Source organism: Rana temporaria, chromosome 1 (assembly GCF_905171775.1).
Source record: "Rana temporaria chromosome 1, aRanTem1.1, whole genome shotgun sequence".
NCBI classification, from domain to species: domain Eukaryota; kingdom Metazoa; phylum Chordata; class Amphibia; order Anura; family Ranidae; genus Rana; species Rana temporaria.
Genome location: NC_053489.1, coordinates 87864473 through 87879865, shown reverse-complemented (window position 1 = coordinate 87879865; position 15393 = coordinate 87864473). Strand labels below are relative to the sequence as shown.

The 15393-nt window shown below is 41.0% G+C and overlaps 1 protein-coding gene across 4 annotated transcripts in view; it reads left to right on the top strand.

Annotated features, from left to right (window-relative positions):
- MAST4 (microtubule associated serine/threonine kinase family member 4) overlaps positions 1-15393 on the top strand; it is a 742993-nt gene that overhangs the window by 402743 nt on the left and 324857 nt on the right. For all 4 annotated transcript variants that reach the window (XM_040339988.1, XM_040339978.1, XM_040339995.1 and 1 more), the window contains one exon: positions 1768-1799. In XM_040339988.1, coding sequence (XP_040195922.1) covers positions 1768-1799 — 32 coding nt within the window. The remainder of the gene's footprint in view (positions 1-1767; positions 1800-15393) is intronic.

Here is a 15393-nt window from a genome sequence, read left to right as displayed (position 1 = left end):
AAAAATAGAAAATTAATAGTCCAAACGTGTGTCAAATTTGAGTGTAGCACACTGCTGTAACTATGAAGGAAAAACTCTGGATCCAAATGGTAAATATAGCTTGCTGACCCTTACCAGAATGGAAGATCCTAACGGATCTAGTCAAGCTGAAATCACTGGATCCTGAATGTTGGAATGGAGCTTATCTATTAAAACGATCCTCCAAGGGGTCACCGATCCACCAATAAAGCAACCAAAGAAAATAAGCTGATATGGTGTAAATCCGTGCGATAAATTAATACATAAAGAGCATCCCCCAGTGACTGGCAACAGACAGTGTGAACAAACGGAACCACCACCAATACACAAACTGACCCTTACCAGAACCTGTGATCCGTCAGGATCAATCAAAGCAGAGGGGATGTGGACAATGTGAAGTTATGGAACGTCCCAACCAATAACATCGAATTCACCAGCAAAGGTCCAAATATGTGTGAGAAAGGAAAACTCACATAGCGTGATACCGTAGAGGTTTTTAATGCAAAAACGAGCAGCACACTTGCAGTTAAAAACCTCTGCATTAAAAACCTCTACGGTATCACGCTATGTGAGTTTTCCTTTCTCACACATATTTGGACCTTTGCTGGTGAATTCGATGTTATTGGTTGGGACGTTCCATAACTTCACATTGTCCACATCCCCTCTGCTTTGATTGATCCTGACGGATCACAGGTTCTGGTAAGGGTCAGTGTGTGTATTGGTGGTGGTTCCGTTTGTTCACACTGTCTGTTGCCAGTCACTGGGGGATGCTCTTCATGTATTAATTTATCGCACGGATTTACACCATATCAGCTTATTTTCTTTGGTTGCTTTATTGGTGGATCGGTGACCCCTTGGAGGATCGTTTTAACAGATAAGCTCCATTCCAACATTCAGGATCCAGTGATTTCAGCTTGACTAGATCCATTAGGATCTTCCATTCTGGTAAGGGTCAGCAAGCTATATTTACCATTTGGACCCAGAGTTTTTCCTTCATAGTTACAGCAGTGTGCTACACTCAAATTTGACACACGTTTGGACTATTAATTTTCTATTTTTCATTTATCAATTTGTTCACATTTTTGATATTTATTGGACTCTTATGTAGCCTTCTCATTGATTTAGAAGGTATATGAAGGCCTTTCACTTTTTAGCGCTACTCCACCGTTTGTTTATGATTTGTATGTTTGTATAACATTTTTGAGTTAGCGGCTTTAATTTCTTTTTCACTTTTGTATTGGTATAGCGCACTTTTTTACTTTTTGTATTTAATTTTAACCCAATTTCTTTTTTTTTTTTCGAACGCTTCTAGATGCAAACACGGCTAAACGCAACATGTAAACGTGGCTAAACTGACATTTTTAGACACCGGTTTCTAGCTGTCAAGTTAAATCATTCAGAAGAGGTTGAACAATGTGCCGTGTACATTAGTTGTCATGTTCTAAATTACAAGTGTTTTTCTTATTTAATTAGTCAGCAAGATGACTACCACCTTCCACTATTTTACAGCAGCCTGGAAGTGAGATGTGGGCTATAGTGCCTTCTATTTAGTATTGCAGCATATTTCTGTTTGTTGGTTTATTTACTTTGTATTATAAGGTGGGTTTCTGCCTCATGCTAAATCATTTATAATTTAAAAGCTTATTTCACTGACCTTAATCGTGAAATCTATCCATAAACTAGTTTTGTGACTGTGTGCAGAATTTAGTTTTTTCCTCTCTAACCAAGTTCTTCTTTGTTCTATTGCAGAAGGAACTGAGCCTACCAAGACGTGGAAGCTTGTGAGTAAATGTGGTGTTTGTTGTAATGTCTCTAGTGAAGACTGACATTGGATTCCAATTGATGTTTTATTCATAGTGTGGATATTGACAGCCGAGGCACAAAACACACATTGTATGCAGAGTTCAATGATGTAGCTCTTGATGATTAGCATTTGCTGTATGAGTATGTTTGTATATAGAAATCTACATATAGTGAAATGTCTGACCGGCATCTGTGTCTAGGTATTGTTATTGGTGATTAGACTGTACTATGTTTTTTCAAACTGACTTGCCTTTTCAGTAACTCCTATCCAATGCCAGTTTCAGAAAGTCTGGCTTGGTTGAGCTAGAAAAATAGTTTAAACTACTATCGTCCATATTCTTGGGTCATTTTCCTTTTAAAGTCAGGCTGTCTTATTAAAGCCTAAGGGCCAGTTCACACCACATGCAATACAATTACCACAATACAATTTTTTTTTGCATCAAAAACGCATGGAAAGTAGGTTATATGGTTTTAATGGCATAGTTCACACCAGTGCTTGTAGTTCCAGTGCGTTCCAGAAAAAAAAGTAGCACATGCTGCATTTTTCCTGCACTGGACTGTATTGGAATGCTGTGAAACATACCAAAAATGCACTGGAATGCACATGTCCTTATTTAAGGTTAAGAAAAAAAAGGGGGGGTGAGTCACTGAACTGTGTTAAAAACGCACCAAAAATGTGCTTGCAGAAAAGAATCTGGAATGCATCCAGACTGCGTTTCTATGGTGTGAACTGGCCCTAACTCCAGACAATTTTTTTTTTTTTTTTTAACAGAAACGTTTTTATTAATGAAAAAAGGAAGAAAAAAAACAAAAACAATACAGAAAATAAATCAACAAAACTGTGGTACAGCAAGGTTCATTACAGCAGAAATTACAGCACAGAGTAAATACTGATATAAGTAAAGAGCAACACACTAGGGTTAGACCCTGTCGGGTCCAGGTTGGGTAACCGGACAAGGTGAAGACTAACTATTTATACTTCAGGGCAGTGAGCATCTTCCCCAGTGCGGGGGGGGGGAAATATGGGTCTCCGCAGAGACATAGAGGGAACAGCACTTATCTGTAGGTCATTGACCAAAGGCACCTAGCATCTTAGGGCCTGAGGATCTCGACTCAGGGGGAGAACAGTTCAACACGTGTGCGATGGTGTGGAGATCTAGTCTCGTCAAAAAAGGGCACCAGAGACTACCCAGCCTGTCATGGAGGTCGTCCCAGAGTCCAAAAATATCGTCAGCCATGGCACTATACAGAGGTTGCCCTAGCCGCCACCCACAACCCCCATACTCTGTCAAATTTCCGAGGGCACTTCCGGCCCATATATGTCAGCTTGTAGAGGGGCAGTACTGAGTCAACTAGTGCAAGCCACTGGGTCACAGTAGGGGGGGGGTTGTCAACTTCCATTGGTGTAGTAGCGCCTTCCTGGCGTAGAAACAAAGATAAAACAATTGCAATCCAGCATGCGTGGACTGTGTCACACCCTCCATAATACCCAGAAGGAGAACCTTAGGGTCCAGCGGCACCTGGAGTCCAGTAGCAGCAGTAATTTCCGCCACCACCTCGTCCCAGTAGCCCCGGATCACTGGACAGTCCCAGACGACATGATAAAACGTTCCTCCAGACAATTTTTTAAAATGCACTACTGGATAGGGCAATGAAAAATTTAAAGCTGAAGTTTAGGTAAGCATATTTTTACATAGTTCCTTTTCTTCAGCTTGGACAAATATAAGTATGCATGTGTCATTCCTGAAAGATCCCAATGGAAGCTGGAAATCATAGTAGACATTGCTATTACAGTGATTGCTCCTAAATTCTGGTCCCATGCCAAGCGGCTGCCCTGCTGCATACAAACACAGGAGGTCGCTTGCTCGGCACAGGTGACATTCAGGGAACACTGCATTTTCTCAACCCATCCCCACCTGCCAGGATGCTAGGTGTAATCCTGGCCTCTGAACTCTACTTTGGGAGCAAAGTTTCCACCTCAGCCTACGCAATATCTACAAAATATGTCCTTTCCTAACCAATGACACCACAACGCTGCTAATTCACTCCCTGGTTATCTCTCGTCTTGAATACTGCAACTCCCTCCTCATTGGCTAGCCACCCTTTGGTCCATCATGAATGCTGGTGAGAGGCTCATCCACCTTACTAAACATTCAGTGTCCACTACCCCTCTCTGCCTTCCACTAACCCAACAAATTTTAATTCAAAATGCCAAGAATAATTTACAAAGCCAAACACAACTCAACCCCCAGCTACATCACTAACCTGGTCTCAAAATGCCAACTAAATTGTGATCTTTGTTCCCCCCAAGACCTCCTGCTCTCTAGTTCCCTTGTCACCTCCTCCCATGCTCGCCTCCAGGACTTCCCCTGAGCCTCTCCGTACCTCCATCTGACTATCTTCTACTTTGTCTAATTTAAATTAAGGGTAGGCAACCTCTGCCCTCCAGCTGTGGTCAAACTGCAAGTCCCATGAGACATTGCAAGACCCTGACAATCACAGGCATGACTCCTAGAGGCAGAGGTGTGATGGGATTTGTAGTTTCACCACAGCTGGAGGGCTAAGGTTGCCTACCCCTGTTTTTGGCAATCCCTGAAAACATTTCTCCTCAGAGAAGGCTATCCTTTCTCCACCTAACAACTGTACTTTTATTTTCTCCATCAGATCATCCCCCACATAGTTACATTTAGGCTGAAAGAAGACACAAGTCCATCTGGTTCAACCAGAAGAAACCTTTCCGTATTTGGAGATGAAATCTCTCTTCCTCCTAGATGTAAAGAATAAAGAGTGCCCCTGTCTCCTCTGTGTTGACCGTAAAGTGAATAACTCAACACCAAGTTCACTATATGGACCCCTTATATATTTGTACATGTTGATCATATCCCCCCTTATTCTCCTCTTCTCAAGAGTGAATAAATGCAGTTCCTCTCATCTTTCCTCATAGCTGAGCTCCTCCATGCCTCTTATCAGTTTGGTTACACTTCTCTACACTTTCTCCAGTTCCCCGATATCCTTTTTGAGAACTGGTGCCCAAAACTGAACTGCATATTCCAGATGAGTTCTTACTAATGATTTGTACAGGGGAAACATTCTCTCTCTCTCTCTCTCTCTCTCTCTCTCTCTCTCTCTGGAGTCCATACCTCTCTTAATACAAGAAAGGACTTATTGCAGCTATTACCTTTTGTATAACTTGACTCTTTTGTATAACTTGCCTTTTAAATTGTAAGCTCTAACGAGCAGGGCCCCCTGATTCCGCCTGCATTGAATTGTATTGTAACTGTACTGTCTGCCCTGTAAAGCGCTGCACAAATGGTTGGCGCTATATAAAGCCTCAAAACATTCTCTAATTAGATGAGGTTGAGATTGTGATGCCACTGTTTTTTTCCTCCACCTCATCCATTCAGAACACTTGCATTCATTGAGAACGTGCAGTGTGTTCTTTGAATGGTGTCTGTGCCAACCAAGCTGGACCAATATAATTATGTAAAAAAAAAAGAAATGCGTACCTGGAATGCAGTTTTTAAAATATTTGCCAGGCTTTTATTTTTGTATATGGCCCCCTTGGGTAGATTTTTCCTCACTTCCTGTCCCTGTGATAGATGCCTGAAACATGAAATGTCCTTACTGAAGCTGAATGGTTTCTGTGCAGAAAGGATCCCGATTTTGCGCACTCCAGATTTAGTAAACCCCTAATGCCCCGTACACACAAGAAAATCGGGTGAACATTTTCTTCTGAGGAACGATTGTACGATTTTCTGATGGCGTGTACACATTGTTCGACAGCCGGTTCCAGCCTTCTGAACGAAAACTTCTGAATAAACAAACTCCAAAATTTTTCTCGTACGGGAACCAAAGTTTTCGGGTTGAGAAATATCCGGTACGAAAGACTGCGCATGATCAAAAACAACAAATAACAACAAAAATAAACTCTTTGCCGTGCGAGAATTTTCATACATTATTTCTATCTTCGGTTCGGACATGCTGTGAAACCTCGGCAAACAGTGGATTGTTTGGTCGATTGTCTGCTTTTCTCATAGTGTGTACAGCGGTTTAGACTATTGTAGCCAACCTTACTATTTATTGCTAATGTTTTGTCTTTATTTTTAGGTTTTGAGCTAGTCATTTAGTATGAGAGAAAAAAAAAAGTCGTTTAGTATGGGAGGGTGATGGATGATGGATTTTAGTGAAAGATCTGCCTTACCATAAAAAGCGATAAAGCATACGCATACAATTTCATGTTTTTTCCCCCCACGGACTGCCTGATTGGCGGTTGGGGGCAGATGTACAGGCAATATTTAGACTAGTGTGCGTCATTGCAGATATAGAAGTGAGATATAAGCCAAGCCTGAAATTATGCCTATGGCAGTTTGGCTCCTCAATAATATTGGTTCATGACTGTGATAAACTATATATGATCTATAACGCAATTTTTCATTCATAAGTGACAAAATGAGAGTTATTTCCTTATTGTAGCCATTATTTCATTTTTAAATGGCAATGGCATGCGGTATTCATATTCCATAATTTTACTGCTAGATATGTGAATAATTACTGTTCCATTGCTTGTGCGTTGTCCTTAATAGCAACAAGTATTAAGGCAAGCATATTCAATCATGTCTGTAGAAGATTATGGAATCGCCCGAGTATTTTATACTTCTAGAATTCAGTATTTGTTCCTGTGTCATTAGAATGAGAACATGTCACAGTTGGACTGCTCTATTCAATCATTTCATTTTATTTATGGCAGAATAAAGGCACAATGGAATGTAATAAACCATCACATTGCATGTACTTTATATGCGTATTCATCAATCCTGAAATGTGTCAGTTATGGAACTTAAAGCTGTATTAACGGTTGGGCTTTTAAAAAAAAAAAATCATGTCATACTTGCCTGTTCTGTGCTATAGTTTGGCACAGAGCAGCCTGATCCTAATCTTCTCGGGTCCCCCACGGGCACTCCTGATCCCCCCCCCCCAGACCAGTGCCCCCAATAGTAACCCGCTTGCTATGGGGGCACTGGTGTGTGCTCACTCCCGAGCCCTGCTCTATGCATCCATAAGTCACATAGAGATGTGGTTCGGCCCAGCCTCATCTCTCTGACTGTGATTGACAGCAGTAGGAGCCGATGTTGTCTCAGCCAATGGGGAGGGGAAGTCCCAGTAGAGCCGAGGCTCTCGTGCACATCGCTGGATCGAAAGGGGGCTCAGGTGAGTATAAGGGAGGTGGCTGTGGGGGGAGCAGCACACAGAAGGTTGTTTTTTTACCTTAATGCCTAGAATGCATGAAGGTAAAAAACCTTCAGCCTTTACAACCACATAAGTGTATCTAAACCCATGAACAAAAATTTCATATATTTTAGATTGCCTGTTCCTAGCTGTTGTGCTCGCATTAGTCTTTTTTTTTTTCTCAGGCTTTTCCATTTGCACCTGATAATCCTGGGAATAAGACCTCTTTCACATTGAGGCGTGGAGCCGCGGTGACGGTATAGCCGCGCTATTTGTAGCGCCGCTATACCGTCGTATTTACCGTGATATTCGGGCGCTAGCGGTGAGGTTTTAACCCCCGCTAGCGGCCGAAAAAGGGTTAATACCGCCCGTGTTGCGGGCGGTATTACCACGGTTTCCCATTGATTTCAATGGGAAGGCGCGGTATAGGAGCGGTGAACACACCGCTCCTATACCGCAGTAAAGATGCGGCTAGCAGGACTGTTGGAGCGCTCCTGCTAGCGCACCGCTTCAGTGTGAAAGCCTTCGGGCTTTCACATTGAACACTACAGGGCATGATTTTTCATGCGGTATAGCAACACTATTTTTAGCGCTGTACCGCATGAAAAACACCTCAATGTGAAAGAGGCCTAACATTCTTCCTGTCCCTGGGTAGCTATGTTCACTTCTCCTCTATATCTATGGAGAGAGACATTGTTGCCACCTAGGCTGAGTAAGAGCCGGTTCACACTGGGGCGACCTGGGATCCAACTTCAAGTCGACCCAAATTCTGCGGTCAAGAAAATGAATGGAAGTGAATGGGAGCCGTCTTAATGCTCCGACTTCAGAAAAGGTTCCTGTACTACTTCAATCCGACTTGTAGGCAACTTGTACCCATTGATTTCAGTGGAAGTCGCCTCAGAAGTCAGATCACTGTCTTAACTGAAGCAACAATACAGGCAGATAACATACATTTCTCAGGCAAACCCCTCCCTCCCACAGAGCTGATTGTTGTTTGATTGGCCACTAGAAAGCCTCCTGTTTTGAAGGCAACTTGAAGTTGCCTTGTACTGTCCTGGAGGCAACTTGAAGTTGCCTTGTAAGTTGCCTGATGATTCATACTCAAGTCGTGTCCAAGTTGCCTCCCAAAGTCGTGCTGGAAGTCGTGTTGCGCCTGTGTGAATGGGCTCTTAAAGGGGTTGTAAAGGAAAACATTTTTTTCCCTAAATAGCTTCCTTTACCTTAGTGCAGTCCTCCTTCACTTACCTCATCCTTCAATTTTGCTTTTAAAGGTCCTTATTTCTTCTGAGAAATCCTCACTTCCTGTTCTTATGTCTGTAACTCACCACCGTAATGCAAGGCTTTCTTCCTGGTGTGGAGAAAGCCTCTTAAGGGGGCGAACAGGAGTGTCAGGATTCCCACTAACACACAGCTACTTTCTCTATCTGCAAACTAGAGAGTGTCCTGACTTGCCTGCTCGCCCCCTCCCCCCTCAAGAGGCTTTCTCCACACCAGGAAGAAAGCCTTGCATTACAGTGGTGAGTTACAGACAGAAGAACAGGAAGTGAGGATTTCTCAGAAGAAATAAGGACATTTGAAACCGAAATTGAAGGATGAGGTAAGTAAAGGAGGACTGCACTAAGGTAAAGGAAGCTATTGAGGGAAAAAAAATCCTTTACAACCCCTTTAAGGCTGATGGGAAAGATAAGGTGGTGTGTGCTTTCTGTTAACTTTACAAAAAGTGACATGGAAACTCCACTTCTGCTAAGATCATCAGGTCTTTTCTTGGTGAAAATGTTCTTTGCATAAACATAAAAAATGAATGCAGCCACCTCATGACTGGTAAGCCACAATATTTATTTTTTTAAGTTTAGTTTTAAAGTATCTTTAGGCAGGCTATAGGCAGCTTGACTTCCTCCCATTCAGCCTGCACAAAAGAATATCGGTAAATTCCCCGATCCACACTTAACAGCTAGGATAGATTCATCTCAACTGCCAGCCATTGTGTTCAGACAACCGCTATCCGTGGCTTCCTTCACTTCCTATATGTTAGAAGGTTGTCCTCGGGTCAAGGGAGTAATGGAAAATCTGTGCTATTTAGTGCTGTTACTTTGACAATTAGACTGAAAGCCAGAATTAAAACTCTTGTATCATTTAACACTCCAAATACATTTGATATCACTTATTTTAGATGGTGTTTTCTTTTGCTGCTGTTTAGTAATTGTTCTGTTTTTTTTACTATACAAAGAAAAAAAAAAAAATGTTTTCAAATATAAAGAACAGAACTATATGAAATCCCTTGAGATAACTATTTGAATCTTGTTTTTTTGTTGCAATTTTTGGGGAAATTAAACATATTGCTAATGAGGTGGTTAGAACATAGAGCCTGGAAACACACAAAAAGAAAACAAGGGCGCACCAGCCTAGTGTATTACCGTTTGGATAAATTGTATTAAAATACAGTATAAAACCTACTCACAATTGTAGTAGAAAGATTTGCAGTGAAAAATTAATTCCATAAGTGGCTGCAGCATGTAGAACCCAAATCGCACTCCGAATGGTCATGGAGGATGTGATGAGGGTCACTGCCGGCTGACGTGTTTCAAAGCACAAGGCTTCTTCATCAGAGCCCAGCAATGTACTAACCTCAAGAAATCCCTTTTATATATACACATGTGCTGCAGCCACTTATGGAATTACTTTTTCACTGCAAATCTTTCCACTACAATTGTGAGTAGGTTTTATACTGTATTTTAATAAAATGTATCCAAACAGTAATACACTAGGCTGGTGCGCCCTTGTTTTCTTTTTGTTTGTTACCAGGATACCCCCATCCACGAAGGGCAGCAAGGCCAGTATCACCGTTATGGAATATTGACTGCTTGACAATCCTCATGCGCAGGAGCGTTTGTTTTCTGTTCTCAATAGCCTGTTAATGGTGTATGGGTTACAGCTCATCATATGTCATACACAGAGCAGGGAGGAGGTGAAAGGGTTAATGTACAGGCCACATACCGTGGGAGTATGGCGTTCAGGGGTTAACCACTTCCGGACCGCCCACCGTACATGTACTGCGGCAGGGCGACCCGGCTGTGCAAACTCATGTACCTGTGTGTGATTTTTGTGCATGCGGTGTAGGGGGCACACGTGCATCACAAAGCCAAATCAGCGGGTCCTGCGGCTGCAATGGCCACTGCGACCCACCAATCCTTTTGTGAAGAGACGGATCACGGAACAGAAAGATCTCTCCTTTGCTCCCTGACAGTTCAGCGGTTTGTTGGAGCAAAAAAAGAGATCTTTGTGTTTCAGCGAAACACAATCTCTCTTTTTTCCTCCAGTCTGTCCCTCCCCTACACAGTTTGAAAACGCCTCCAAGGCACACAGTTAACCCCTTGATCGCCCCTGGTGTTAACCCATTCTCTGCCAGTGTCATTTATACAGTGATCAATGCATTTTTTTTTTTTTTTTTAGCACTGATCGTGTATTGATGTCACTGGTCCCCAAAAAGTGTCCAATTTGTCCGCCGCAGTCCCGCTAAAAATCACTGATCACTGCTATTACTAGTAAAAAATACCAATCAATATGCGCTTATTTTAAAAAAAAAAATACCAAAAATATATAGCCTTGTCCTAAATTATTGAAGAAATTTCTTTTTTTTTTATTATTAGGAATGTTATACAGCATAAAGTAAAAAATATTGTTTTTTATTTAGAATTGGCGGTGTTTATAGTGCAACAAATAAAAACCACACAAATACCACCAAAGGAAAGCTCTATTTGTGGGAAAAGAGGATATCAATTTTATGTTGCACAACTGCACAATTTTCAGTTAAAGTAACGCAGTGCCATATCGCAAAAAAAATTGTCTGGTCAGGAAGTGGGTAAAACCTTCTGGAGCTGAAGTGGTTAATGTGCACATGTGCAGGATAAGCGAGATCAAGGGGTTAAAAAGCAGACAGACTGAAAATCAGATCTGTATAGTAGAGGAGGGGGGTGAAGAGGTTAAAAAAAAAAGTCTTGAGCGTCAATGAAAATTAATGAATGGATCAGCAGCTACCACTGATCTATTTATTAGTTTTGCATCCATTTAATATTTTCTCTTCTCCTTCCTATTTTTAGGAGGAAGGGGAGGGATCAACAATGTAAAACAGCCCACACCGCCCAAATTCATAAACCTACTGCGCTAGTGTAAAAAAAAAATATATACCGTATATTAATTTATCCACATTTTTTGTGTGAGTGACTTAAAGTAGTTGTAAAGGCTGAAGGTTTTTTACCTTTATGCATTCTATGCATGAAGGTAAACAAAACCTTCAGTATGCAGCCCCCCCTAATGCTTACCTGAGCCCGATCTCTATCCAGCGATGTGCATGAGAGCGGCTGCTGTTCCGGTCTCTGCCTCATTGGTTTAGAGACAGCAGTGAGAGCCATTGGCTGCTGTCAATCACAGCCAATAAGGGAGTAGTGGGTGGGTCTGAGCCCTGTTCTGCGTGTCTTATTGACAGAGCGGGGCTTGAGGGTAAGCATGCATGAGTGCCCCCATAGCAAGTGGCTTACTATGGGGGCACTCGGTAGCGGAAAGAGCCCAGAACACCGACACGGCACTCGAGAAGAGGATCGGGACTTGTAGAGCAGATGGGTATAACATTTTTTATTTAAGATTTTAGTATCACTTTAGGGTGTGATGTTTTGTTAGTAAGATTCTACCCCTTCATTTGGGGAACGAATGGCTAAAGTATCTTAAAAAACATTGATATTTGATTTATATGTGTTCTGGAGGTCGATCTATGGAGGTGGTTTGTTTCCTATTCTGGCTCTGCCCTTCTTCCCCCTCCCCAATAGGGAGAGTTTGACTGTAGGTTACCACTTTTTCCAAAGAAGAGAGGGGGCAAAAGGACTATATCGGTACTGTATAAAGAGATAAATTGGATGAGTAATAAGAGTAAAAGATTTATATCAGTTTATTAACATGGTATCAAAAAGACAAACATAGTCATAAAATACATCAAAACAATAATATAAGACAATGGACATATTGCGAGACCAGCCATACAGGTCACCGAGCTAGAATAGTCCCTTTTGGTTCTTGCGTTTACATACATCACTACTGCATACATTGCTTTTTATTTTGTTTAAAAACTTTTTTTATTAAAGTATATAAAATATACTGTACATTCTTGTGACAAGATACAACAAAGAGTAGATGTCACAAATTTAATCTTGAATACAAAAACAAAAAAACAATTCAGAAGCATACAGAAGAGCCATTAGAAAATATGGATCAATAACTGTCAACAATGTTATGTATATAAAGAGAGATATACCTGAGGGCATTGATCTTGCAGATCACAGCAACTTAAAATAGTTCTATATTAATTTAAGATTGCAGAATATGTCCGAGTTTTCTAAGCTTCCCATTTACGATCAAACAGGTGCATTTTATCCTGTAGGGCAGGGGTCTTCAAACTACGGCCCTCCAGGTGTTCAGGAACTACAATTCCCATCATGCCTAGTCATGTCTGTGAATGTCAGAGTTTTGCAATGCCTCATGGGATTTGTAGTTCCGCAACAGCTGGAGGGCCGTAGTTTGAGGATCCCTGCTGTAGGGTATATACAATCCTTACCATCAGCATAACACCATCGACCCTATCTAGTATAGAGGACAGGGGTACTGCTGGGGACTTCTTCCCGTGTAGAGCATTAACCCAAAATGTCTATGCACAAATAGAGTTTGTATTTATCTTTTCCTCCTTGCGTAGGACACCTGGAATAGGCACTCCAATGAGACACATTGAGATTGTGAGATTTAGGGATGTACCTGATATCATAATAATATAGAAGCAATCAGCGCACAAACAGCATATATATAGTGAATTGCAAGCTGAACACCAATAAAGTAATCCAGGGGAAGAGCTTTCCATCGTGACGTCACCCGCGTCCCATCTATCAACGCTCTGCGGCTCTATGCTGTGATCCTATCACTTTTATCCATTCGTTTGGGTGGTTTTTATCTACATTGTACTGTATGGTCTGGCCTTTGAGCCCTATTTTACCCTTTTATATGGCTTTGGAATAAATCTATTAGTCTGCACTGAGATCTTGTCTATCTTTATTCCATCCTTATTCCATCCATCACCTTTAGTCATTGATGTCTGCAATTTCTGCTGTTGGATCACATTCATCCATACCATCTCTCCTATCTCCTATTACTCAAATGGTCCACCTCATCTGGTAAGCAAGCATTTCTCTTGACGGTGGAGTATTTGTCACCTTATACTTGAAGATTGTCTGCATCACAGGGTGTTATTGCTGCTCTCAATATATGGACTTTTTATTGCGCTTTCATTTTTTACATAGTGTACCTGATATCGCTGAGGCTATAGAAGTTATTTTATTCCATACCGGAGAGAGTAGCCCACACTACCAAAATACATGTTTGAAGGTACCCAGGAGAGGACATTCCCAAAAACGGAATCTGGATGTTCCTGGAAAGATGTCTTGGAGTCTGGAAGGGGTATAAAACCATCTGGTCAATACCTTTTTAAAGGCAGTTTCTCTGACTGCTAGGGATTTTCTACATTTACGTGGATTATCCAGCATTACAGTATATCCCAATCTTCTGGAGTAAACTGTGCATCACAGTCAGTTTCCCACTTGTTCCTATAAGGAAGCTCACTAGAAAAATAGGAAGCTACTGCAGCTTTATAGAGGTCTGAAATGAGGACATACATTGCTTTTATGAAAATGTACTCTCTTATTCTTAGTAAAGTGCTGTTGATAATGCATTTGGCCTTTGTTCCCTTTTTTCATGTTGTGCACAGTATCAGACAAGAAGTAGAACTGCACAATCTACCTGTGATTTTATAGATTTCTTCTATACATTGAGATTCTTCACTGATATCATCCCGAATACCAAAGGCTTAATCAAACAAAATGTGTTCTGATTTATTAAGCACCAGTTCAGATGTTTTCATGTTAGAATTAACTTCTGGTAGCAATAACAATGTCATTCAAGAAATCCTCAGGGAAAAGTTGCATAAATCAAGTAGCGAACAAATTAATAATTTACTGCACAAACACAGCCAATACGTTTGTGGTGTACCTATGGCAGTCCCAGAATACCTTTCATTTGTTTGTCATGGTAGTGTCTCGAGGAGAGATTTTGTTTTAATTAGCTGAAATTATAAAATATTGAGTTAGACTGATTGCTGTGGATACGGTGATATACTTGCTATGGGAAATTAATTTTTCATAGGCAGAATTACATTTGTGAAAAGTCTACATAGACCTGTGTGTAGGTGAACATCACTTTCCTTCAATGATGTCCCTGCAAAGAAAAGAATTTCCACAATTGTTCTTGCTCAGTATTCAGGGTGATCTCCCTGGCCACTGGGGTCTGTGATATGTGACATGGCTCACATAAAGTTAACGTTCATGATGAATGGTCATTTTCATTTTCCTAATTATTATTAAGTTGAGTCTGTATAGTCTTTTGACTTTGTATAAAATGGTGTCCATGACTTTCACTCCATCTAGTAATGATGTGGCCTGTATTCTAATGGGTGTCTAAGGTATATTCCTTCTGACTGATATTACATGAATTAGAGCATCACAAACATTTCCAACAACAGAATTTATTCAGCAGCTTTATTAAAAGCACCATGTCCTCAATAAGTCCTTCGCTCTTTTCTTGGAAGGCAGTTAATGCAATGCATTAAGGTGAAAAATCCTTTTAGAATCACTTTAAGGCAGCCAAAAGATTGCTCATATTTTGTCTTCTTCCTGCTCAACTGGACAAAACTCAAGCCGATGGCGGCCCTGTCAGCACCACCTGGCTCAACAAAAGTCAAATTTTCAACTTTTGTGGAAGTAGTCAGATGGAAAACTGACAGTCAGATTGAGTTGCTGTTCAGGTATTCTGGCAGGCTTGGGTGCCTGCCTTCAGAATACTATTGCCAGCAGGAAAGATTCCTCCAATCCCCCTGTTTAGCTTGGTAGAGGAATGTATTGGAGCTATCTATGCAGTAGAGCTGCACGATTCTGGCTAAAATGAGAATCACAATTTTCTTGCTTTGAAGATGGATCACGATTCTCTCACGATTCTCGCGGCGTAACATCATCTTTCACATTAAAACAAAAAAAATTGGGGCAACTTTACTGTCTCGTTTTTTTTATTCATTGAAGTGTATTTTTTCCCCAAAAATTGCATTTGAAAGACCACTGGGCAAATACAGTGTGAAATAAAATATTGCAGCAATTGCCATTTTATTCCCTAGTAATTTTCTAGCAAAACATTGATTTTAAATTAAACAAGTGTCAGAAAAATACTTGGACTTTAAGTGGTTAAACTTCCTGCATTTACACACAG